This window comes from Pavona decussata, unplaced genomic scaffold, assembly GCF_977016875.1.
Source record: "Pavona decussata unplaced genomic scaffold, jaPavDecu1.1 SCAFFOLD_48, whole genome shotgun sequence".
NCBI classification, from domain to species: Eukaryota; Metazoa; Cnidaria; class Anthozoa; order Scleractinia; family Agariciidae; genus Pavona; species Pavona decussata.
The window spans coordinates 3,356,096-3,382,260 of NW_028145470.1; the positions used below are offsets into that span (position 1 = coordinate 3,356,096).

General features: G+C 39.5%; 2 protein-coding genes and 1 long non-coding RNA gene across 6 annotated transcripts in view; 2 read left to right on the plus strand and 1 right to left on the minus strand.

Moving 5' to 3' along the window:
- Nucleotides 1–10,295, plus strand: part of LOC146481813 (uncharacterized) — a 25,183-nt gene extending 14,888 nt beyond the window's left edge. For both annotated transcript variants that reach the window (XM_085107777.1, XM_085107778.1), the window contains 2 exons: nucleotides 7,251–7,455; nucleotides 8,122–10,295. In XM_085107777.1, coding sequence (XP_084963903.1) covers nucleotides 7,251–7,455; nucleotides 8,122–8,392 — 476 coding nt within the window. In that variant the 3' untranslated portion in view covers nucleotides 8,393–10,295. The remainder of the gene's footprint in view (nucleotides 1–7,250; nucleotides 7,456–8,121) is intronic.
- On the minus strand, nucleotides 9,384–14,910 carry LOC146481814 (uncharacterized). Its single transcript, XR_014864300.1, has 2 exons — nucleotides 14,756–14,910; nucleotides 9,384–14,490 (listed from the first exon to the last, which is right to left on the minus strand). It is a non-coding gene; the product is annotated as an uncharacterized LOC146481814 (long non-coding RNA).
- Nucleotides 14,911–21,418: 6,508 nt separating this feature from the next.
- LOC146481815 (uncharacterized) overlaps nucleotides 21,419–26,165 on the plus strand; it is a 33,515-nt gene continuing 28,768 nt past the window's right edge. The window contains exon 1 of one of the 3 annotated variants that reach the window (XM_085107871.1): nucleotides 21,419–21,522. In XM_085107871.1, the coding sequence (XP_084963997.1) occupies nucleotides 21,442–21,522 (81 nt within the window). In that variant the 5' untranslated portion in view covers nucleotides 21,419–21,441. Of the gene's footprint in view, nucleotides 21,523–25,198; nucleotides 25,437–25,654; nucleotides 25,765–26,165 lie in introns of those variants that run through there. The other 2 variants (XM_085107874.1, XM_085107876.1) reach the window with 2 other exon arrangements.

A 26,165-nucleotide genomic window follows, 5' to 3' on the forward strand; every position in this document is an offset into this window, starting at 1 on the left:
CATGGGTGATGTGATTGTCTACAGTTATTTGCATGTGAAATAATGCAATCATATGAAAAAAATGACCACCCGAGTTACCTATTCCCTTCCGAATGGTTCATAAACAACACTTAAATTAAACAGACTTGGGTCATAGCGACCAAAGGCGAAAAAGTATTTTGATTCATCGACATGCGCAGAACCTTTAACCCCTCCCTTTAATCAAGGACAGAAGGGAAGCATGTTCATAGACTAGCGTGACATGCCAGACTTGATGTCCACTGCTCCTCAAGTCTGGTTTACCTCCCATTTTCCGAACAATGGAAATGAAGTCTAGGGACATGCGTGTGTGTGGTTAATCTGTGAGAAAAAAAAAAGAGAGAGCCTGCTTGTGGTCTCGGTGTGGTGATCTTGTTGAACAAAAGTTGATCTTTCTCTTCAATTAAAGTGCCACTACGACGAAAATTTTTACTTCCATTTTCGCCCTTTTCGTGTTCCAATCCATTTAATGAGTTCGTAATTGCAAAGATAGCTATTAATTAGCTTTATACAAGCTTACTGATCCTGGGAATATGTGGCCGAAAACCGTCGAAAACCCGTCCGCCATTACTCCGACGGCAAAGTGACGCCCGTGGTGATTCTAAAATGCGGTTGCTTGTATGAGATCTTTGTGTGACGTCATACGCGCATCGAACATCGTGCGTTCCTTGCAAGAACTCAGTAAACCTCAGTAATCGTAAGTCCTAAAGTAAGTGAATAGGCAAGATTATTTGTAAGATTCGCCATCCAGTTTGGTGAAAAGCGATCTAAAGGACAATTTTACCGAATATCTTGGATTATAATTTCCCTGGCGGTGGATTTGGAGTCGTATAACTGCAAAGAATACGCTTCGAAGACACGCGAACAGCTCATTCAAGCCTGGGATTTACATGTAAAGCCGAAGAAGAAACAAATTCACTCCGGCATTTACTCAGCAACTGTATTGGAGGTAGACATATGGTTATTTAATATTCTGGATATGTTTTCTATTTGGGATTAGTAAACAGAACCTAATCACTATTCGCAGCAGCACTTGAGCAACAAATTATTGAATAGGATGGATAACTCCAGACCAATACATGTTGATGTTATGTTGGTGGCGTGTATGGTGTTTGCATGTATCAATCAAAGCTGCATAATGAATCAATATAAAAAGAACTATTAACCTCGGTTTTTTTATAGTTCAATAGAGCTTTGACAAAACTAAAATGATGTATAATTAACTTCAGTTGAAAAGTGGGTAGCTGTAGCTGTAATATACAGAATATTTGCAATATTACAATACTACAGGGCTGTAATCTACCAGGTATTACCTGGTTAGATCCCTTCCTCATTCTACAACAACTTTCAAGCAGTAAATGAAGTAATCATGAAGGGCCTAATATTTTAAAGCCACAGTCCAAGTAACATTCAACAATAAATTGTGTAAAGCCCTCAAATGCAGCTGGAAAACTAAAGATTAATAAGAAAGTTTAGGAGGACAGCTAAGGACGAAACCTTAGTAGGCTTGCATCATATCTCACCCATTTTTGTTATTTCAATAATGTTTGTTCCTTGGTCAATGAAGATGTGTGAATCTGGGTGAAACAAGCAAACCAGCCTCTTGATCTCATTTAAAACTGACACTATAATTGTAATCATTTTACATGTTGAGTGTGAAGAGCCAGCATAACACTGTGCTGTAACAGTATTGTGTATTTTCCCACAAAATCACACAATGTTCACAGACATAAAATTGAAATATTAAAGTTATGAAAGAATGACCATCCTTTCCACAGATATACCTTAATTATTCTTGGAGATTCAACCAGAAATGAGATTTAATGTCTTTTTTCTTTGGTGTTTTCAATTAAGAGCCAAAATACTTTAACCTAAATTTTCACACAAACCACAGCTTATTTTTTTTGTTTTTGTTCAGCGACATGAACTTCATTTTAATTTTTTTTCTATCTTGTAATTTTTATCTTACATGACCCCAAAAACGTTTTCATGCTTTATACTTATACTATGTGTTTGTTGTTTTTCTATTTTCCTTCTGTCAAATAGCCCTGGCTTTCTTATGTTGGATGTTCATATCTGTGGGTTTTTACTTTGGCCTTCAGTAAATAACCAGAACCAAGAACAGGGCCAGCTTTAAATATCAAAGCCATTTTTTATGCCAATAATACCACATATTTTACTTTTTTTCATTTATTATTATTATTATTATTATTATTTATTTATTTATTTTTTTTTTTTTGGGGGGGGGGCTTTTTTGTTTTGTTTTAGTTGTTGCTGTTATGACATAACACTCAAATCTCTCTCACTATGAACAAGCCAACAAAATAATTGGCCATCAGTAAACAATTTCCATAATCCCTTCACTGTTTATAATAATGTGCTTGACCTACACTGTATATCCAGGAGATTTTTTTGAAGGCTCTCCTATCAGCTATGTTGGCAGTTTCTAGGATCAAATTTAAAGGTACGCCTTTTGCTGTGGCCCTCTCTGATAACCATATTCAACAATGAGAATACTCAGAGCACAAGAATGCATGCCATGATCCCACTGGCCAAAAACCTTCCCTGTATAAAGATAAGTTTACCCTTGAAGTCAGAGGCTGTAGTACGTTGTCGAAGACTTTATTTCATCCGACTCCTGCACACAGGCCGCGTGTGCTTTCTGCTTTTTACATAAACGTGTTAGCCTACTTAAATATGCGTATACAAAATATAACATACAATAGGTGCTAATTAGCACATGCATGCTGATATGTTACATCCCCTTCTCTCAAAAAGCTATGTTAATTGAAACGAAAACAAACAAAACAAAAACACTCATTCGAATAGGGTTCACTGTCTAGAGATCATGCATCATACTAATAATATCTACTAAAACAAGAGTCAGAGGTTAAGTCTTTCTGGTGCCTGGACTTCACGTCCCGAGCGAGATTTTTCTTGGACCCCCCTCGGTTTCTGCTAAGGTGAAACATTGTGGATTGGCGCTTGAGGGTCGTGCATTGCTTCTTCTCTCGTGGATTGGCGCTTGAAGATTGCGTAGCCATACTTCCTTGGGGAATGTAGTTAGACAAGTTGTTTGCCAGGTTGTTGGAAGCATTGTTTGGTCTAAGATGGAACCTATTTCTTCGTAGTTGGGCACCAGCTCTAGTTTGTACAATATATGAGCGGGGTGTGTTTCCTTGATCTATGACTCTAGCACGGCTCCACGTTTTTCTCACTGGATCTTGTGCAAAGATGGCATGGTCCATGTGTATTTTAGGGAGATCCCTGGTATGCCTGTTGTAGTAGTAGCTCTGATTGTCTTGTCTCGCTTTGTGCCAATCTCTAACTTCTTCTTGGTCTTTGATGGTCGAACAGTACCATTGAAGCATTCTGGGTACATCTCCATCAGTTCTTGCTTATTTCTGATTGGTGGCCGCTCTTTGAGTGGTACTTGGCTTTCGATGTAATTCGGGCGTTTCTTTCGAGTACCTGAGCTTTGAGCTGGGGTCACGAAGCTGTTTGTCGGAGCAGCCTGGTCTAGTTGATTTGTCTTGAGTGAACAGTGTAATGAGATTAGTTTCAGTGTCGTGCATGCCTTTAGACCGAGAATAGCTGGCCCTGGAGTATCTGTGACGTAAAAAATGCAGTTTATCTTCTTCTCTTTGTACTTGCAAGGGATGTTTATAGTGCCAAGCTGCTTGACTATAGACCCCCCGTATGCTGAAAGGACGGCTTTGTTCTTTTCCAGTGCTTCTGGTTTGGGATTTCCTTCGTCGTCAAACTTCTCTGGGGCGATTATGCGCAGTAGCCTTACGGGTAAAACATTGCTCTGTGCGCCCGTATCTACTTTACATTGGAGATTAATTTTCCACTTCTTTTCTGGCTGAGTTATCTCAAGTGTTGCAAAGGCTTCGTCGCGTGTGTCGTGTATCGAGTGTTGCGTGTCTTCTATGGCGTTAACCTCGATGCTACTGATTGTCAGAATTTCATCGTCGTCGTCATCGTCGTCCTTATCCTCAATCGCGTGGATGACTTTTTTGAACACCGACTTCGTTCCTTGGTTGAGTTGTTTCCGTTTGCCGGATCGGCAAACAGATTGCCAATGATTAGCTTTGCCACATTTTCGACATGATGTGCCGTAGGCTGGACATTTGTTCCTCGGGTGTTGTTTTCCACAGTTGTTACAGAACTCCCTTTCTTGTTCCCTACGAATGGCATTAATACTCCTGTCCTCTTGGAAGTTTCTGCTACTTCGTGCTAGTGTCTTCATGTGTTTACTTGTTGCCTCGTGGCTCCTTGCAATCTCAATAGCGGCCGCAAGGGTTAGTGATTTGTCTCGACTTATGAGAGACTTTTGAACATCAGGATTTCTTGATCCCCAAATAAGCTGATCTAGGACTCTGTCTTCAATTTCGGCGTTGTCGCGAAATTGGCACTTCGCTGCTAGATTTTTTAATCTTGAAATAAAATCATCCACTGGCTCGCCTTGCTCTTGTCGTATTCCTTGAAGCGTGTATCTATGAATTCGATGACTCGTTTTTGGCTCCAATTGATTTTCGAACCGTTCGAAAATAACGTCCGGCTTTTTCCTGTCTTCCTCCTTTGTGAATGCCCAGCTGTTGTATATATCCAAGCCTTTTTCTCCTGACCAGAGTAGGATGTAGCTCACTTTTTCTTCGTCGTCGGTGCCTTTGAGAACGCTTGAAAACATAAGCTGGCATTTTTGTTTGAATCTTGCGAATGCAGTTATTGGGTCAGGGGCGTCCCAGTCCATCTGCGGCGATGCGAAAGACGGTGCTGCTGTCATCATTCGCTTGTATTGACCTCTCTCTACTTCACTTTAAGGATTATTCTTGTAAAACGCTGCCACCATGTAGTACGTTGTCGAAGACTTTATTTCATCCGACTCCTGCACACAGGCCGCGTGTGCTTTCTGCTTTTTACATAAACGTGTTAGCCTACTTAAATATGCGTATACAAAATATAACATACAATAGGTGCTAATTAGCACATGCATGCTGATATGTTACAGAGGCCAGTCTTGCTGTCTACTCTCACCATGTCTGCAGCATTGTGGTTCTTGATGACATGGGTATGACAGCAACTTTTAAAATTACCACACACACACACAGTCTGCATGCATTACCAGTACCTACTTGTCATATCGATATGATATCAATGCTAAATATTGCAAAAATTTGCTGGTAGTTCTCCTCCTCTCCCTTCCATTTATAAATTTGCACATTATGTACAATGTAAACCTTAGTGTAAGATCCTGGTTCATTCTTCTGGACAAGGTATCTTCTGTAACTGTGAAAATGCCTTCATGCTTCCCTAAACTAACCCTAATAATACAGATCCCAATATTTTAAGGTTCAGGAAGTGTCGTTGACAGATCTAAACTAAAAGCTAAGTGAGATTTACTATGGCATTATTACCATGGGTAGTCCTTTTTACCATGGTGTGCTTAATTAGGTGACCTTGTTGACGCCTTTGTACTGTCTCTGGTATATACCAAAACAGTGTAATACTTTTGTTAGAAATTTATTATGTTGTACAAAAACTGCTATAAAATTGGCTGTTCATATAACAGACTTTGCCAAGAAAACAAAAAAAGGCAAAAATACAAAATTAATAATTCAAACACAAAGATGAAATTTACCAAGCACTGGTAGTTTTCCACACTCTTTAGAATAGGGTATTGGACAAAATACTGTCTCATAATTTTGTCAGTTTGGTTCATTTGTTCTCTTTAGTACAAACTAATATGGTTTAAATTGTAGATATTATCTTGACTTGTCCCAGAAGATAACTTTCATTCATAATATTCACTGCAAGTCTGCACAAAGGTGCAGTCAAAGCATTATTTACAAGTGATGTTTAAAGAAATTGCTCAATAATAGTATTATAATATTAGTTAATAACACAGACCAAATAGGATTGCCACAATACCTTCTTGACTCACAGTAATCAGTGATGGTTACATTAGAGAATTTTGCAAGTTGGAGTGTCAGCAGGTCCACATCAGCTGGAAAGTTGCTTGTAAATTTCTTCTGACCTGTACTTTCACATATCATGTGATTGTTTCAATATATAGAGATGAATTTTTCATGTCAATGTCACAATCAGTTTAATTACAATTGCTCATTTAATACAGATCGAAAATCTCGCCTTGCTGTGTGTTCTACAGTCGGCATACAAGTCTTTCAGAAATGTGTTGGGTGCTTTGTACGAGGAGACCATTCGAAAAACTCGAGGCAGTTGATTGTCAATATTATACCACAAGCAATTATTATTATTATTATTATTTTAAATAAAATGGAGTAGCTCTGCAATTTTATTTTACCAAAGCATGACACTTATAGGAAGTAGACGTAATGAACACTAGACAAACAAAGCACTACAATGAGCTATAAACAAAACATACACACCACCACTCCGCGACACTTGCTTTCATTGCACGCATTCACGAAAACAGTTCATTACCGATCCGTTATCTTGGCCTTATCGTTTCACTTAGTCCCTCGCTTTACCCTGGAAAAGTAAGCATCGAGGCAGTAGCATTGTATGGCAGTCCTTGCGTTAGAGTTTCCCTCGAAGCAGCTGTCGAAGTCGTCGAGAGGATATGTCTTTAGTACTTCGGTGCGATGTACAAAAAGACGATTTGTTTGAAGAAATTACCCCCTAATGACGTATTTCAGAACCATAAATGTTCAAACAACCACCATTAGGTTTCTTTCGGCTGCCCACAATACGTGTGCGTTGTAAAGACGGCCCTCGAGCCACTAAAATAAAAAGAAGTGGCTTCTTTCAGCGAGATCGAACATTCGAAAGCAGGCCATGTTGTTGTGCGCGTATGACGTCATATTCCTGTCGGTGCAACTAGATCCAGTTTTCTATGTAGTTCACGGCCATTTGTCGTTTGAGTAATGGCGGCACAGCGAAGCTGAACTTCGCGTTTAAAATAACTGGTCTTCCCGTTGGAATTTCGATGTAAAATTTGGCGTGGTAAGTATTTATCACTTCTACTTTCCAAAGCTGAAGAAAAAAGGGATGCAAAATTTTGATCGTAGTGGCACTTTAAGGTCGACATCATGGAAGTCGGCCTTGGTGGTATATCCATATCGGTAGGCTCGTTTGCAGAAGTTGTTCTGAGTACCGGTAAATTTGTGCGAATAATTTATGTACCTAGGTCTCAGCTTCTAATAAAATCTTTGCTAAAAGTACTAATGCATGTGATTTTCTGACAGATTACTCTTCTGAGCTGAAAAAGTTCAAAACCAGTGACACAATGACACAATACTACAGTCTGCCAGATGGACAAACAGTTGAGATCAGCAGCGAGATGATCACCACACCAGAACCACTGTTTAATCCCGAGACTCTTCTTGGTGCAGATGACACCATTGCGTCTCAGATGCCCATACACAGATTGGTGAACAATGCGTTCAGGAGGTAAGAGATTTTAAGTTAAAATTGGTAAAAAGGGCTTAAAACTGATCTAAAAAACTTAATTTTGAATTTCAAATTCATTGTCTCCCGAAGAAGAACCAGAGATAACGTTCGAAATGTTTGGAAACTTTTTGTTTTTTCGATCAGTTTTAAGCCCTTTTTACCAAGTTTAATCATGAACACTGATCGCTAAAAGAGCAACAGATTTTAAGTTGTTATTCTGTAAAGTACAGGACCCATAGAAGTTTATTCTGATTGTATAAAGAAACACTCTTCAGATGTCTTGCCTGTAAAAGTCCAACAATTCATATATTGTATGATTATAATCATGTTAAGTGAAATGTAATAGTTTAGAGCATATCAAGATAGAGATATTCAAACGTCTTACAATGTATTAAAAAAGAACAAAGTTTAACTTTTCTTGGAGGGGGGCAGGGAGGTCATCCCTTCAAAAAGATCACTTTTGAGGGGAGGGGGGGTCATTTGAGTAAAATTGGCTAGCTGGGGGGGGGGGGTCATACAATTTCCGAATGATACTCCCCCAAATCCTAGAATGAAGGCTACTGAGCACTAACTTCATATGACTTTATTTTTTCAGACATTTTGCAAAATAATTTTTGTCGCCCTTGGTTGCACTATAGACATGGTTAATCTTTTTGTATTTCATAGGTGTTCACCGGAACTTCAAGACAGTATGTGTCGTAACATCGTGTTATCTGGTGGAACGACCTTAATAAAGGGCCTGGTACCGAGACTAGAGCATGAACTCAGCAAAATCAACCCAAAGATTCGCTCAGTACGCGCGCCTGGCAACAGAATGCATTCCGCTTGGATCGGTGGCTCGATTCTGGGTTCTCTGTCTACTTTGGACAGTATGTATGCTACAATTGAAGAATACGCAGACTATGGAGGGAGAATTGTCAATCAAAAATGTTTTTGAGGTTAAATTAACAGCGTTTGCTAGAGAGGGAATTTTTTCAAGTGATGTTTGAATTTTAAAAGCAAACTTAAGTAATCATCACGTAATACAAATAAGGCGAAAATAGCGCAGTAATTGTTCGAAACCAGAACATTCAATCACTGCCAAGCGCGGGAAAACGTGCAACCGGTGCGAAGCACGGGAATGCATGCAACTGCTTCTATGCGCGGAAAAGCGTGCAGCCGGTGCCAAGCGCGGGAAAACATGCTTAGGCCAGGTCGTCATTGGTTTGGTCTTTCTTCTCATTGGTTAAAAATCATTGTGAGTTCGCTGTGATTGGTTAGACGACGGCGCACGTGTTTTGTCAAATTCTGCTGTAGAGGTCGTCTAAAAGAGACTCCAAAGTAATACGTAATTGAAACTTTCGTATAAACACATTAATTTCGTGGAGTTGTATGTAATAATTTGAATAACCAAACAATGTGAACATTTTGCAATCCTAGTCCTTTTTTGCAAGTCGTTAAAAGAATCCATTCTTTGACAATGATAATCAAAGCTTACTCCTTTTTGTTGTATAGGTGAAGGAATGGTTGTCTTTTGTTACAAATTACATGGAAAAAATCATGTAATTATTTGTTTATACTTTACAAATTTGCAAATTTTTCCAATCTGCACTGGAAATTTCACTTTTTTGCACTGTTTGGGATAAAGTGACATACTCTTAGCAAATCAAAATACAGAAATTATTGTATGTCAACTATTGACTATTAACTGATTTGAAAGTCTTGATTCTTTTTCTTGGAAATAAAAATTTTGAAAAACAAAATTCTATTTAAAAAATTATTATGCTGCAAATTTCAATATATATGTCTGCGACTGTCGCTATTTAAAAAAAAAATTACGAATGTTTTGCCTAGTTCCATCTTGTACAGAAAAGGAAATCCAGAAATACAAATTGTACTGAATTCAATGAATTGAATTGAAGCACTTAACTATGTTTCTAGAATAGATACTCCAAAACAAGGCAGGACACCTTATGATGTTTACACAATTTAGTATTCTTTATCGTGTTGTCCTTGACGTAGTGGAGATCAGAAGCTCATTTGTTAGGGACAGAACTGAGAGAATAGAGCTCCATTTAGGCAGGGAACATCCGTTTTGGGGGGTTAACACTGATCTACACTATTAAGGACTAAGCACTGATTTAAAAACGGTTAGCTGCCGTTTGTTTTCATGGGTAACTCTGTGAAATGAGTTAAAAATTACCATTTTCGTCGGCTACCCTCTTTTGTCTGTATGAAGCAAAGGACCCGGGTTTCAGAAGTACACTTATTTGAGTTTTTAAACTTCTTTTACCGTTTGAAATAAGATTTCTGTCGTGTAAGCGTCATAAGGCCTAGGTTTCCAACCTTGTTTTGAAGTATCCATTCTAGTAACGTAACCTAAAGTGCTGTTATCATGTATGATACATAAATTGCATGATGGAAATACTTGCTGAAATAACACTGTTTTAAAGATAAACCAGCCAACAGCAGAATGTATGGGAATGTATGAAATTTAAACGCGCCCTGAGCGTAAATCGAAGGCGTTTATTGACAGTATGCGTAAGTTTTTGAAATGCTATGTTTGCAGAAGGAATTTGGTACTATAATTAATAATTTGTTAGTTAACAATTTGTAGCAATCGAGGACATACAGTTACAGTATTTTTTGAAAATGCTGTGAATACGAAATGAATTTTCGTACTTTTAGTAATAATTTGTAAATTACTTAAGTATGGCTACCAAAGGTTTCTTTCCCAAAAGAAAATGTATGATGGTGACTTTCGCGCGCGCTGGAAACACATTTGGGATCCAGTGAAGCCCGTGTCAAATGAAGAGGGGACTTAAAAACTTGAGGGCAAATATAGCTCTTACAACATGGTCGTGGGTTGCTCTGTGGTGCTGCTCACGCTATTAAAAACAAGTCTGGTAGGAACTTTGGGTTTTGTCACCGTTTGGCCAGAGTGTGTGATACGAGGGTCTGCATGAGGGTGCTGAATTGTCAGTTATCAGTTAATCTTTACGCCATTTCTCGGCTTTCAGCTAATACTTCGGCCATTTCTCAGCTATCAGTTAATTATGACGGATCTTGGTCAAGTTTTATTTCTCACGCGTTTTTGCGTTTTGTATCGTATCAACGGTGGCCCTCTCATAAGCCGAATAATGTCGAGTATTATCCGAAGGTTTCCGAGGAACCTTCGACTGCTTCCAGTCCCTTTCGAGGTTTTACGAGCACTGTCTATCATTTTGCGAGGATCTTACGACTACTAGAAACGACTTGTGACGAGCTCCGAGCCGTCTTCGTTTTGAGCAACGTCTTGTCCAGGCATTGACTGCACAGTTATTGGCAAGTTAAGTTCACACTGTACTCAAAGATTTTTCTGAGCTAACAGTTTTGTTAAGGGCGATTTACACGGTGCGATTTTATCGCATGCGATAAGCTTACGACAGGCCTACGACACGAGTTGTTCCGTGTAAATCAAACCTACAACTCGCTTACGACTGTCGTGAACGTCACAAAAATGTCGTAGGGGACAATCGTAGGTCTAGGCAACGTTGAATGACGAGAGTTGTGTGCAATTTTTTGCATGACGCGAGCTGCGCGCGCTCCAGAAATCGCATGCGACCAGTCGTAAGCAAAAGTTGCACCGCCTAAATCGGCCTCAGCTAAAATTTTGGCCAGTTCGAAGCTATCGCCAGGTTAACCTCATGCAGTACCTCTCAGTTAAAACTGCTAACACTCAGTGGACGCTTAGCGTAGTTAAAAACATCGTTCAACCCTGTCACTTCCAGGGGTGATCAATATGTATTTTCTCCTTACATTACCAACACATTGTCAACCAGACAGGTGATGAGAATAAAGAAAATCATCAACGTTGTTTGATTTACCAAATTCTGTGCACTAAATTTAAAAGAAACATATGGCAGTAAGTCAGGAGAATAAACATTCAGATCACTGGAGTGAAAGGCTTAAACGCCAAGATTGCAGAACAATCGTATTTTTTGCGTTGATAAGAACATGCGCGGTGTTTGAGCGAAAAGTCTGGAGCGAGCGAGAAATGGAAAAGCGAGACTGGGGAGAGCTGAGAGAAGGTTTTTCCTCGCAGAACGCGCGAGGCTCGCGCGTGAATCCACGCTTTAGGGCTTCGCGCTTTGTGTTTCCCCTCGCGTTTTCTATGGATTTTTACGTGGAGAACATGACTGTTTTGCTTTCAATTTAACGTCTGACTTAAGCAGTTGCACTTAACATTACGTTTGATGCAATTCGCTCCTGGTATCTTTTAACAAGAAATTGCGGTCAAAATCTAATTTCGCTTTAATTAAAAATTAATGAATACTAACTCAAGAAAAGAGCAAAAATTATGGACTAATCAACAATCTCGTTCGCAGGACTTTTTCATCGTAAAATGGAAGGGAAAAGTCCTTTCGACAATGTTGATTGATTAAGACATTGTTTTATACTGATGCGATTATAAAGTTTCACAAGTGATACTGCAAAAAATTAACAAACACAAGTAAAAGGAATTTATATATTAATATACGCAAATGATGAGCACATTATATTTATCACATGAAACCTTTAGTAATTTCTTTTATAAGAAACCTTAGGCCCTGATTACATGGAGGGAGGAAGATCCTAGAACAAGGAAGATCCTATAAGGCGAAACAACTTTTCGTTTTTTTTTTTTACATGCAGAAATTTCGATCGGAGTTGTTTCCAAGTGGAGAAGGAAAAGAAGAAAAACTGTCAGCCTTTAGCAGCTGAACGCCCGGCCGCCGTCATGTTTGTTTTTAGTGCCTTGTACTAGGACCTTCCAAGCGAAGGTAGTTTACATGGTGCTAGGATCTTCCTATCTCTCAGCTAGGAAGATCCTAGCGCTAGGGCCAAGTACAACCTTTTGCATGTAAACTGAATACAGAAAACATGGCGCTAATATAGGATGATCCGCGTTCTAGGATCTTCCTCCCTCCATGTAAACAGTCCCTTAGTGGATGCGCGATCTGATCGGGTGAGACCGTGTTTCGATAAATGCAATGAAACGCGGTAATTATCCAAAGGCTATTTTATAAGGGAGTTAAAATATTTTGTTCGCGTTTCTATAACATAGGCCTTTTTCTAGTTGTTTTGAACCTCATTATGAAAGAAGGGCTTCTTGTTTAGTTTTTTTTTTGTTTGTTAAAATTGGTTTTCATTTGTATGTAAACAAAACTAATGTTGAAAGGTGTATTTTTTTCAGCAAATGACACAGGCATACTCGGAATAAGAAAATCCGAGTGCTCCTATGAGGAGTCGAACCTAAGACCTTCCGATTACTAGTTTGGATGCTCTACCACTGAGCTACAGGAGACTCGTGGGAGCTAAGGCCTTTAAAGTAATTTCCATATGAAAAGCTTTGTACTTAATGAAAAAGCTTTGTACATAATGAGGTCTAAAGCAACTCGGAAATGGCCTATTAAGCCCTAATGGTGATCAACATCTTACTTCTCATTACAATATAACAACGTGATCAAACACACGCAATGAGAATAAACAAAATGATCACCAAAGGGAAAATTTATTGATGTTCAAACGAATTCTCCTTACAAGTTTTATAAGAAATGTGTGGAGGACAGTATTGAGAATACGAATGTTAATATTGGCGCTTCAAGCGTTAATAGCAAGCAGCAGTGGAAACGCGTGTTTGCAGTTCGTGTTACCACAACAGTTTGACGGTTAAGGCCAATTTACGCGTTTCGATAAGTAGGTTCAGTCACACGGGGCAATTTACACATAAAAGGATATCGGCCGATTTAGTTTATTTTTCTGTTGGCGTAGCGTGGAGTGAAATTCTGCCTGAAAGAGTGAGTGAGCGAGTATCCATAGACAAACAGGGGCCCGTTTCTCGAAAGTCCCGGTAACTTATCGGGCCCGACAAGTATATTTTTAAATGTTTTTTCGCCGATTACACAGTGATTAGAGACATGCTACTTGGCCAATGTTTTCATAGAATTATAAGGTTTTAAAATTTAGTATTCAAAGCTAACAAAAATGGACTTCTGCTAAGAAACATTTATCACCAAAGACACTTGTCGGGCCCGAAAAGTTACCGGGACGTTCGAGAAACGGGCCCCAGGTCCGCAGAACGTGCACAGCACAACCCACATTTACGCAATGCGTACCAATGACCGATTCGTCCTCTCTCTCATTTTCTTTGTCAAATTGGGTCAAATCGGCCCGATTAATCGGTACATATAACTTAGTCTTTACTTAACAATTATGTTGCTGTTAAACGAGGTGATTTGCCATCAACTTGCAACACAACGTCGTTGCGAAACAGTAAGGGCTAGTTATTTAAACAGAGTCTAACTTAGGCCGCGGCTTAAGGCAATCAGTGGACCTCCAAATCTGTCTATAAATGGTTTCTTTTAAGTAGATAAATAGTTTTCTAGTCTGGGATGCAAGCCTTCTTGTTACCCTCAACAGCAGACAATGTTCAGATATGACTGTTGGCAAAATTGAAAATGGCTTAGAACGTGGTTTTGTCAAACATCGTCTAAACTGTCTTTTAATAACTGACTCTAACTGTAATACCCTCTCTTGGCAATGTGTATCGCAACGTTGTTACATACGTTGCAGCGTGTAGCATTTTTTTTTCTGTGACTTGCAACGCAATGCTCTTGTCAGGTTGAATTTGCAAGTCAATATTGCCTCGTATGGTACAATAGATGATAAGGACTCAACCCGAATCAACTTTCACGGGTAAAAATGGAACGCGAATCTCGATTGAAGTCGCACTAAAACCCAGTAAACCTGCACCTTTCAAAAGCTCTATTTTCACTGGACCCTGATAACCTACAGCTGCATTGTTTTTTAGGGTTGGGAGCATTGTTCTGTTGTTCGTTCTTTTGTCCTCTCAACCAACCATGTAACACGTTGCCAACGGTACAAGTCGCCCTCTAAAAATCAAAGTTTAACTTCAATATGTCGCTATTTTGAACTTTTTAACTGCTCAACTTGAATACCTTTTCTTTACTCAATATTGCAGAATGCATTGTGACAGCCGATCAGATTCTTGATAGAACGAGAGTAGATATACAGCTGTTTCCACAAAGGTTGTCCAAAAAAGCGTAAAAGCGTACGCGACAATGCCAAACGGTATTCTGTGAAATACCCAATAAATTTCAAGAAAAGCCCAGAATCCATATTGCCCGCCATCTCAAGTCTTCGTTGTACGGTCGAAGCATTATGGATTCTGAGCTTTTCTTGAAATTTATTGCCGGGGTATTTCCCGGATTACCTTTTGGCAGTGTCGCGAACGCTTTTGTGCTTTTTTTCGACAACCTTTGTCGAAACAGCTGTATACGCCATAGAAACGCAGACGATGTTTATTATTGTTTTTTCTGATTGAATGGGAATTTAAATCACTGTAAAACAATATAAAGTTTGTAGCGTTATAACCAATTATGTAGATATGTTAAGGTATAGTTAATGATCACGTAAAATAAAATTTTTCAACTTTTTCTATTTGTTGGCTGGATTGTTAAATTACTTAACCCTTTAAAGGCCTAACAGTGATCAGCATCAAATTTCCCCTGTAAAATCAATGCTTAATCAACCCCTGAGGTCATGAGAATTTAGGATATGATCGCCCAAGGTAAAATTATGATGTTTTCAAAACTTCTCAACAGTACTTTCGTAAGAAAAGTATAGAGACTAGATAGGAGAATTTGTTCTTTGATATTAGAGGTTAAAGGTCACATGCAAAATGAAGTCCAATGGTAAGAGTAGTTGACTGTTAGGTCGGCTACAACCGCATTATTTGAAACTGAATCATTGGATAATCCATTTCGAGGGATTTGATTGGCTTAGGGACCATGCGATATTATACACTTAACTAAAAATGTATGGTCCCGAGGGAAACAGTTAGTTTTGTTTTCCCGAGAGTCCTGATGTCGAAGGAAACAACAGGACTCAAGGGAAAACAAAACTAACCAGTGTCCCGAGGGACCATACATTAAGTGCTTTGTTATATATTTAGACTTTCCCTTCAACAATCACAGCAAAACAAACAATCAAACAAACAACTGAGAGGGCAACAACTGCGGAATTGTATCCCGGTCGGGATACATTTGTATTTGATCAAGGGCACGTGACCAAGAATCAACCAATCACAGTGCTTGTTTTGTTGAGTGAAAGTCAAGGTATGTAACAGCAGCCGTTATACCATGTCCAAGAAATTGAACGGCCATTGAATCGTCTCGTGGTCTTTCTTGCAAAATAAAAATCGTCACGATCTAGCAATGTTTCTTGGTTGTTTTAATAGAACAATTATTCCTCTTGTTGGATATGGGATGATCATAGTACACTGCAGTAATCTACCATCGCGTATCCAGCGCGCGCATGTGGAATAATTTGTTAATTCACATAGCGTCTCACATAGCATGAAGCAAACATTCATTGGCCAGCAATAGCCTTGAAATTTTGTCCGGAGAGGACACTTTTCTTTCTTTCTATATATTTTTTTCAGCATAGCGCATAGCCTTGAAGAATCGTTCGATAATAAGCTTCGTGATATAAATGGTTCTGCGTAATCGGTTTACCTCATCGCCTGAAGAAGACTAGCAGTATGAAGTCGGAACATGATCTTCATCTCTAGCGACTACATCGTGATACAAACGATAATACACTTTATTATTAATAAGCGGGAACTAGCTAAAGTGATGATGATGATGATGATGATGATGATGATGATGATGATTATGGTGGTGATGGTGGTGGTGATGATGATGATAATGACCATGATGATGACCATGATGATGACGATGACGATGATGATGATGATGATCATGGTGGTGATGGTGATGATGATGATGACGATGATCGTCCATCGCACATCCCCTCCCATTGCACGCGATGAGGACCACGCCATCCTCGCCATCCTAATTTGCCGGTGTTTGCCGATAGACTCTATGTGTCCGGAGGTGTCAGCTCAGTCCTCAGGCAGGCACTCATGTTCCCTGCTGGGCAGACATGAAGTATTGCTGCAGTTGATGTGTTTCCCGCTCTTTCCTCGCGCTGTTGACGCTTCCTCAGTACCTCAGCAAAACGTCTTTGCTCAGCAGCTGCTGTTCGCTAAGAGATGCCCTCCAGGTGTAACAGGGACTTTCGGGAAATTTAGCTTCGTGGCTGAGCAAGAGGTGCCCTGTCACGGCCGTCCGAGATATTTTTTTCTTTTTATCTGGCATCCCCGCAGATTTTGAAGGGGCGGATGACATCATCACCAACTTGGCAAACGAAAGAGAGCCTGGTGACATCCAAAGCACTCCCTAATCTTTGATTATTAGTAGTTATAATATCAATCCTACCAAGTATGCATTTGCAAGTGTCGCGCATTGCCACCAAGCCATCTGTTCACCGTTTATTTTTACACTAAAGGTTCCAAACACACGTTTGCAAAGTAAAGTTGGTGTGTGTACACTTGGTAACAATAGTTGACAAGTATACTGAGATAATTATGGCGAAACGAAAAACCATATATTTTCCAGTCTTACCGAACCTTTTCAACATCTTTCAGTTTACCCAACACGTTTCGGTAGAGGCTTCAACCGTCTCAGAAATTCTGTCTAAATTATGATTAGAAACTAGAGCTTTATTTGGCAAAAATGTCGCCTGAAACGTTCGTAGCATTGGGAGCCTCTAATTCCTTTTTGCAGAGCGCTTTTCCTGTTGAATGGATAAACTGACCGATAATTCCGGTTGAACAACAAATGGAACAGTCCTTCCCACTTTAAATTTCGGGAAAATAGGAATAACTCCAGACGTATTCCTCTTTTCTCGTTTTTACCAAAATGACCGGAATATCACAAAACCATTTCCCTCATCATACTTATGTACCATGCTCCTTGGTGAGATACGAGGTTTATTTCCCAAAACTTCCAGTAGAAAGAATCGTTCTGTTTGATTCCCCAACGGAACAACTGTTTTTTTTTTCATACAAAAGGAAAGCGCTCGAAAGCCCTCCATTTGGCCTAAAATTCTCACCGGTTTTCCCATACGAATAGAAAGCGCTCTACACACTGGAACCAACAATTTAGTATTATGTATTTTAAATTGCAGTTCTCGTTCGGTTTCTCTGTTCCTTCAAATGGTTTTGGAGGTCTACCATACGAAAGCACGGGCCTGCCAAGTTATGGGGTCTGATAACAAGAATGCACCCCTGCAAGTTGACCCTGTATTCAGGTTTCCATGTAGAAAAACTGCAGCTACGACCCAGGGCCGCTTTAGCCAGAATACGTGCTCTGAACATAGAGACTTTCAAGGCTCCAGAGCTCGGAAGACCCCCTCCCCCCTTACCCCTGAATTTGCAAATCGTGTTTTTGGCCAATTGCCTGTGATTTGCAATTTCCGAAAAGATGATCATCAGAGTCAAATGTAATGAAGCATATAATTTTCAATAATCTGTGAAACTTCGCTTCAGTTTCTTTTCGAGTTTAAAGCTTGTAAGCTGGTGTATTGAACACGAAATTGACTGCAGGACTTCTATGATGCTGCTAACATCAAACCGCCCTACCTAGCTAAATCAAGTGATCTTGTCGTAAATTTATGATAGATCAGGTAATTAACTCTGAAGTGTATGTTAATTCTTTAATCTATCTATTCTTTAATCTAATCTAGTGCTAGCGGTATAACATTCATTTGTCCCCTTCACATTCTCATTGCCGCAATTACCACCATAATCACCCACGACTTGCTCCCGACTGGTCTCGTAACTCAGTCGGTAGAGCAAACGACGATCAAATCCAGCGATCGTGTGCTCGATTCCCACCGAGGTCGGAGATTTTTTTCTTTACCTTCTGCGATCGATCTCCCATCTCCTTGCTAGGGCTAACGCTCAGTGGGAAATTCAAGGTTTCAGTTTAGCACTTAAACATACACTGCAGAGTTATTTTCTGATCTATCATTGGTGTCCTATCTTTACCCTTCTCCTACACAGAAAATACAGAACTTTGCAATTACTATGACACTTCACAGATGCAATACGAGCAAGGAACGAACTCACAAGGCCTAAACTAGAGGGGCGTCTAATGAGAACATTTAAGCAAAACACTTAGGCACCAATTCACCCTAAAAAGTGCGTTTTCATCTTGGTAAAAACGAAGCACAATTATTTTCATCCAGACTAGCGTTTTCGTATCGTTTTAACCTATCCACGCTAAGCAGGGATGGCGCAGTGATGAGAGCACTCACCTCCTACCAATGACGCCCAGGTTCGATTCCCGGAGTTGACGTATGTAGGTTGAGTTTGTTGTTGGTTCTCGTCCCTGCTGCGAGGGTTTTTCTCTGGGTACTCCGGTTTTCCTCCCTCCACAACTAAAAACCAACATTTCCAAATTCCAATTCGACCTGGAAACATTGGACGAATAGCCACTCTGTGGATGTGCCACTGAAATTCCCATTTATTTATTTATTTATTTATTTATTTATTTATTTATTTATTTATTTATTATAAAACGCTCGAAAACGAATGTGACTTGGGATTGCGCATGTGTTAACATCCGCTAACATCACAAGATGGATAGATGCTTCGATTTGGACTGGAGCCGATGGAATGTAACACTTTTTACCTCACTGTTTTTTCACCTGACCATACTGGAAACGAAGCGTTTTCAAAACGATGCGTTGTAAAAAGTCTCCACTTTTTAAACTGTTGTTGTCGTTTTCTGGCGTTTTAGTGAGGACGATAGGCGAAACACATCAGCAAGTATGCGTTTTCAGAATAAAACGCATTAGTTTGAATGGGGCCTTACAATGTTTTAGTCTCCTGTGCCCAGATCATTCTGAGGCCTTTTAAAGACAAATTTGTGTAAGCTAAGACAGATTTATCTGTTCGGATACTTTAGCTGAGAATTATAGTTGCAGAAAGATTCAGGGAACAGGGTCGGGTTGTTCGAAAGCCGATCAGTAACGCTAATCTACGGAAAGTTAACCGAGGTTTTCAGCTCGCTAGCTAAAAATGTTTTTAAAAGCTAATTTTAAGCTAATGGTAAAGAAAAGTGTTCGTCAAAACCGAGGAACAAAAATCTTTGGCAAAACTTTATTTATTAGCAATTAAACTCGAATTCCGAGGTTTCAGCTCGCTCGTTAAAATTGTTTTTAAACTCTAATGTTAAGCTAGTCGTAAAGAAAAGTCAACGTCAAAAATAAGGGACAAAAATCTTTTGAAATATTTTTATTGTTGTGTAATTAAACTCGAACCAAAGTTCTTATTAGCCCGGCCAGGATTAGCTTAATCGGGCTTTGAACAACTGGGCCCAGAATTTTATTCCCCGATTACACACAAGCGAATAGTTTTGCTTAAACCATTCGACACAAGGACCACAAGGGAGGAGAACTTAGTAACAGCGAACTTTGAATGTACTAGTAAATTTTCTTTACTTACAAGAAAAATTGCTACTTTAATTTGCCGAACTACAGAAACCTTTGATCTCCCAAACTGGTAAAACCTTAATTTAGTTGATACGGTTTTAATGTTTGAAATGAAAGCTCCCGTTTTGAAAAATACTTTCCAGTTGTATCAAGTTTTATTCTACCCAAGGTGTTTAACCAGTGCATCGGAAATCCACGGCTGTGAAGAGCCGGGCGCGGCTTTCCGCTTTTCAGCGCATGGATGAAATCCTTAAGTTTTGATCACTAATATAAAATTAAACTGAAGCTATCGACCATGTATTTTCCTGTGGTACGGTTTATTATGCTGTAAAATGTAATAATAAGTAACTTAAATGTACGTAGAAGAAATTCTAAGCATGGCAAAGAAGGAACCTACTAAAACAAACCTGTTCGTTGTTCAATCAATTTTAAGAATTTTCTCCTTGCACGTTCTTGAGTGCAAAAAGGGTTCCTCTTGAAACTAATTTAGGGCGCTCTCCATTGGTCATAACAGGCCTGCTAAGCCGAAAATCATTTTATAAACGTGATGCACCAATTTGAATGATCCACGGTTTTTTATCCCACTGTTTTGAATTGCTTCAAAATGGCGCACACTTCTCTCAGAATGTGGCATTTTAGTAGAATTCTAAGAATCAGTCCGTCAACTTGGCACACTCGCCATTTACGGGCCGAGCGGTATGGTCAGTCATTTCTGACAAATGGTCAGAGCTCCCGGAGCCAAGCTTTTTTTCAGCCGCGTAAACGAAAGACATTTTAAACATATTTCCAAAAATTAACAGTAAAATGCCCCAGGATTGCCGCGAGGTATATTGGTGTTTCTTTTTGATCAGCTTATTATCTTCGATAAACTCGTGAACTACCTCAATACATATGGCCAGAATTTTAGTTTTTCCTCGATGTGCGATGAATAACTAAAATCAACCTTGTTTGACGATTCCTTAAAGTTGAAAAAACACAGAGGCAATTAAAATGGTTTGCGTATGGATTTGAACAGACTGAGACTTGATCTGGAAAACGCTGTTCTGCGATTCGATGTACCGAGAAACTTCTAAGCTAAGCACGTCTAAGCACATCTAAGCTGTGTGTAACTTTTGAGATGTAAACTTCGAAACAGAAAGCGAAAATTTTTTGTTCTGGTTCAGTCATGTTGTAATCCACGGCACAACCGAAACAGCGCTTGCATTCAATACACCTTGACAGAATGGAACGAACACGCTAGAATCTAAACCGGGCAAATATTTGTGAGTAGTTGACCGTTTGTAATTGTTCGGTAGTAAGAAATATTTCGCGGTTAAATCATGATTTATTCATGAACGAGTGAAATTAAAGATACCAGTGTTTATATTATTCAAGAAGGAACACGACTTGGTGTGAAAGGCGAGTACAATAAGGTCGTGTTTGAAAGTGTTTCGGATCCAAACGCTTCAAAAAGCTAAACGGTGATATTCATCTCAACATTTCCTACTAATTGCTGTAAGTTACTCAACACTAATTTGTCTCTTATTTTTGTTGCCTGCAAAGCGAAAATTTTTGCTGTCCTTTCGCCCTCATTTTCATGCATACGTCACTTCCCCACCAGTTCGGAAATTATATAAATCCAAGATGGCGGCCACCAGGCGATCTGAGACAAGAAAGCTACGCAGAGACGCCGAGAGCGGACAGAACAACTCTAGATTCATACAGGTTAAGTATAATGTACTTGTCTTTACATTTAGTGCGTTAGATGATGAAAATAATTCATATGCAGTGTTCTCTGACTCTTAACATAAACGTGACTGGTTTTGTTCAATCGGAGCCTGTAACTTGACAATGGATAACAGTCCAAACGAAAACATTGTGTTGCATGAAGGGTTATCTTCACGTCACCTTGCTTAAATACAATCAATGTCTATCGGAAAAAGAGAGCACGTAGTTAACTTTATATTTCCTTGAAGTACATTACGTTGAACGCGTAAATTTTTTATCCAAGCGGCATTGCTTAAAATATTCAAACGGCCGGCGTAGTATATAATCATTACACTTGCATGCATATAGTGAATTTTAATTCACTGCGTTTACATCCGTATACTATTGTATACGAACTCAAAAGAATACGCGATTTCCTTTAGTAATTTTGTAATAAAGGAAGATTAACTGCTTACTCCGGCTAATATCACTGAGTTTAATGTCAGTGACTAACCCATGATCAAGTATTGCTCTCAATATTTCGTTTTGTTGATTGCTTAAACACGTGTTTCATCCGTCAACAACGTGCTTCCCCTATGGTACTGAAACACCCCTAAAAGATTAAGTAGCTAATTCCTTTCTCTCCAAGAAATCTAAATCAATTATTTTTTAGCCGTTACGTACTGCAACCGAACTAAATTTAGCTCTGAATTCTAAATTCTGGTTATGCTGGGAATTTCTTGTTAACGAGACTTCCAAGATATTGCGTCGTATCTTCCGCTAATTTTCCCCTGGCTTCGCTGGTATTTCTCAACGACGATTAGACTTTGAGAAAAAAATCTTCTTATTCCTCTAATTCTGGTAGATACCCATTGCCTCACGCTTGGCTTGTATGAGTAACAATGTGTTAAGTACTTCAATTTAAAAGTCCTCTCTAAACAATTAAACCACACTTCTTGTAACAAAACACACTCCAAATTTGATGGTAACTTTAGAACGTTTGAGCTTTATATTTCAAATTTGCGACTAATCACGATCCGCTGAAAGCCGTATAATGGTTCAAGGTAGCTATGTTTGCCCGACAATGTAAGTTGCATGGCAGCGAGAAAACGCGACTAAAGTTTTGCGTCTGGTCTATGATGCGGAGGAAAAAAGCATTACTACATCGCAAACTATGATTAGTGTTTCATTCGTCAATACCATTTTTCTATATAAGCATTTGAATCGTTATTACAGTCTCAACAAGCACGTGAAGCCGTGATAAGCGGGCTCAAAGCTGAATTTTCAGGTTTTCTGCTAAAAAGCGGTTTCATGTTAAGTCGGATGTTCGCGCAACTTGAAGGCAGGGTTTGGCATATTGCCACTTGTTTCTCCGTCAAAACCTCTCATCCTTTGCGTTCACAGCAGCAGTACAGGCTATACGGTTTTCAGGATTCGCTTGAAACGTTTTCCGTCGTCAAAAGATGTAATTTGATTCATCTTAAATCTAATCATAGCCGGCAAGGCGCTAGCTGAAGGCTAAAAAAATCTTTGGCGGAGACGAGAGGATGTAATCAAGGTACCTTACCGGACAATTGGAGAAAGACAGCTTTGTTTCGCATCACTGTGCGTAGCTTTCAAAGCTCTCCGCAAAGAGCTATTCCTGTGTAACTCTTTGTTCATAAATGAATTGATGCTTGATTACTTTGATGCGCCGCCTCCAATCGTATTCTCAACAATTGCGAAAAGTTTCGCCCCTTCAGCTGAATTCAATGTTACTTCAGAAAATTGTGCCTAACCCTTGGACTGACTCAGGTCGTAATTCCTGAAGACTGAATGAGGGAGTCTAGAATCGTTTAAAACTTTGTTGGTATATGCAAAGCTCTGAGCTATTTTCTGTTTTGTTAGCTTAGCAGTGAGGAATTGAAAAACAGTTATCTGGTACTGGAACACCTCTCTCAAGGATTTGACTTCATAACTTAGTTGTCGATTTTAATCACGAGTCATTCGCGAACCAGCAGCTCTCACTTTGACTTGGAAATTGCGATCAACTCTGGTTCCACTTCGCGACTCTGCCTGTTGTACTCACGAGGCGGAGCCACTCACAAACAGTCTCGGACTCACGAGTCGCTCACGAACAGCACTTGTTTGTCTTCGGAAGTTCAATCCAACTGATACTCAAGATGAACTCAATCTGGCTCTCTTTACTCAAATATCGCCCTGTCTTTGTTCGCGTAATATACCTTTTTCACGATTTACTCACGAACAGTCCTCGTTTGATTTCGTAACTCAATCACTAGGATCCACTTTCAATTCGATCTGTCCCCAATTCGTAGCTTAGTTGGTAAAGTTAATGTTGCGCTTTCGAGGCAAACGCATACTGCTCGCAAACCATTCACTACTTACAACTTTATTTTCTTTTGACTTTGAAATCGGCTGATCCGTCGGAACTTGTTATCACATTCGATCTCGTCCCCGGCCGTTCGTAGCTGAGTTAGAAGTATTGATGAGTCGCTCACGAAGTCGTTTGACTTCGGAATTCAATCGGCATAGAATGAACTCAATCCACCCCACCTCAACTCCTTTCGAGTTTAACGTTTTACCTTTGTCGTCGCTTATACTTAAGATCACTCACGACTTGTTCTCGTTTGTCCTCGTGGCCCAGTCGACAGGACACTCGGATCGGACAGCCCTCGTTTGTTTTCGTAACTCACGGATGAGATCAGTGCGGATCAACTCTGGTGTCGCGTTTGTCAATCAAAATAGAGAGTGATCGATCAGAGAATTAACGTTGTAGTGTTTGTTAGAGTGGCAAAGTCAATCCATGAATTTCCCACTGATCGTTAGCCCTAGCAAGGAAATGGGAGATTGCACGAGGCAAAAAAAAATCTTTCACCTCGGCGGGAGTCTAACCCACGACCGTGGGTTCGAGTGATCGTCGTGTTACAGCTAAACCGGCCGATAGAACAACAGGTTTATAAAGGACTTATCCCCACGAAATTCAATTCTTCATCTCCTTGTAAACCACTGTTAAATAACCTCACGGAAAATCTAACACTCGTAGGTTAGTGAGTTTTTCCGTCTTCAGCAGTGGTGAAGCTTCTTCTCTTTCAGTTTTATCCAATCAAATCCTTGTTTGATTCAGTTTAATTAAAACCAGTCGACATAAGCGTCGATCGGAGCCTTTCTGCCCTATTCTAAAGTATCTAAACTTCAAGAAACCAAATATGGTTCAATTATGGTAGAATTGTTTACTTATGACCACCTATAACCCAATGAGACAGTGAGATAAGTCACATTTTTTACTGAAGTAAAATACAGCTGGATATAGAGACATATTTAGTTACCTGTAATGCCATATTGTCAAAAAGTCCCTAGCCAATTTTTCACAGTCCACCATTTAAATGTACCTTATAGTTTATATTTAGCATACCTTATACATAATCATATAATTCTAGAGTATTTCCGTTACTGCATTCTCTAAAAGACTGAATTAAATAAACTTCCTTCTGTCAAAAGACAATAATGCTATAATTGTTCTAAATAAGGCAACATTTGACGTATAGAGGAACCTTCAAACTGAAACGACGTACGGAGTCAGACTATAATTTATTTTTATCAATTGATCGGCTTCCGGCAATGTAAAACTACATAAATATGGCTTGGAACGAGCCGCGACGCAGTTTACACTTGGCTGACTTCCTGAGCTATGGAAATGACATTTTACTCGCGGTGACTGTTTCCTATTTGTGCTGACATTGAATTTATCAGTTTCCTTGTGGTAAGTTGTGACGTGTTGTTTAGTCAATATCTCGCGCGTTCAATTGACGGACGTCACACAAGATTTGCTAAAATTTTAACGCTGTCGACAGAAGCTGCCCGTACCGTTCATTTGTACATCTAACCAGTCAGGCTAGCGTGGGCAAGCGGCTAAAGAAAATCAATAATCGAAGGTAAGTCCGGCTTCAACTTTGAAATCTCCGCGATATTAACCAGAATTTTCTTCAGTTTTCGTTTCGATTTTAAAGAAGCGAAAGTTTAGCATGATAATTAGGGTTTTAAGAACTAGAATAAACCTGCCAACCCATAGTCCAAGTTATGCTCGTTTGATGACATCGCCGGATAGCTTATTGTATAATTATATTCACCAAAGATTTTTACTGTTCTGTTGAGCTGTTCTAAGGCAAAACTGAGAATATCGTTCCTGATATTTGTCGTGCGGGATAAAGCGCTAGAAAGGGAGCGACAGATACGCGGAAGTCGCATGTTTTGCTTCATTTGGTAAGGGTATTCGGGCAATTTTTTAATTTTTCTTATTTATTCTTTGAAGTATATATTTACAAACTTACAATTCTATCAGCCGCAGGCCTTTGCCAGGCGTTACATACAACTTGTAGAATTGATTGTACGTTAACACCTCATCTCTTAGCAAAGTTTTCTTAAACCGGAAAAAAAACTGCATGCCCGTGCGAGTCAGCGAGGTTTGCTTTCTTTCAGCACTAAAGCGGCTCTTTGTTACCGCCTCGCGGCTCAGTGTTATTTGACGAGAGCGAATAGTGGTAGACTATCAAAAGCAACCAAAATAATTTAAACTCTTCAAAGTATCGAGAAATAAAGAGCTCTACAAGAGAGCACATCTTCTGCTCCACGACGGAGTAGCTTCATCCGGAGAAGTAACACGT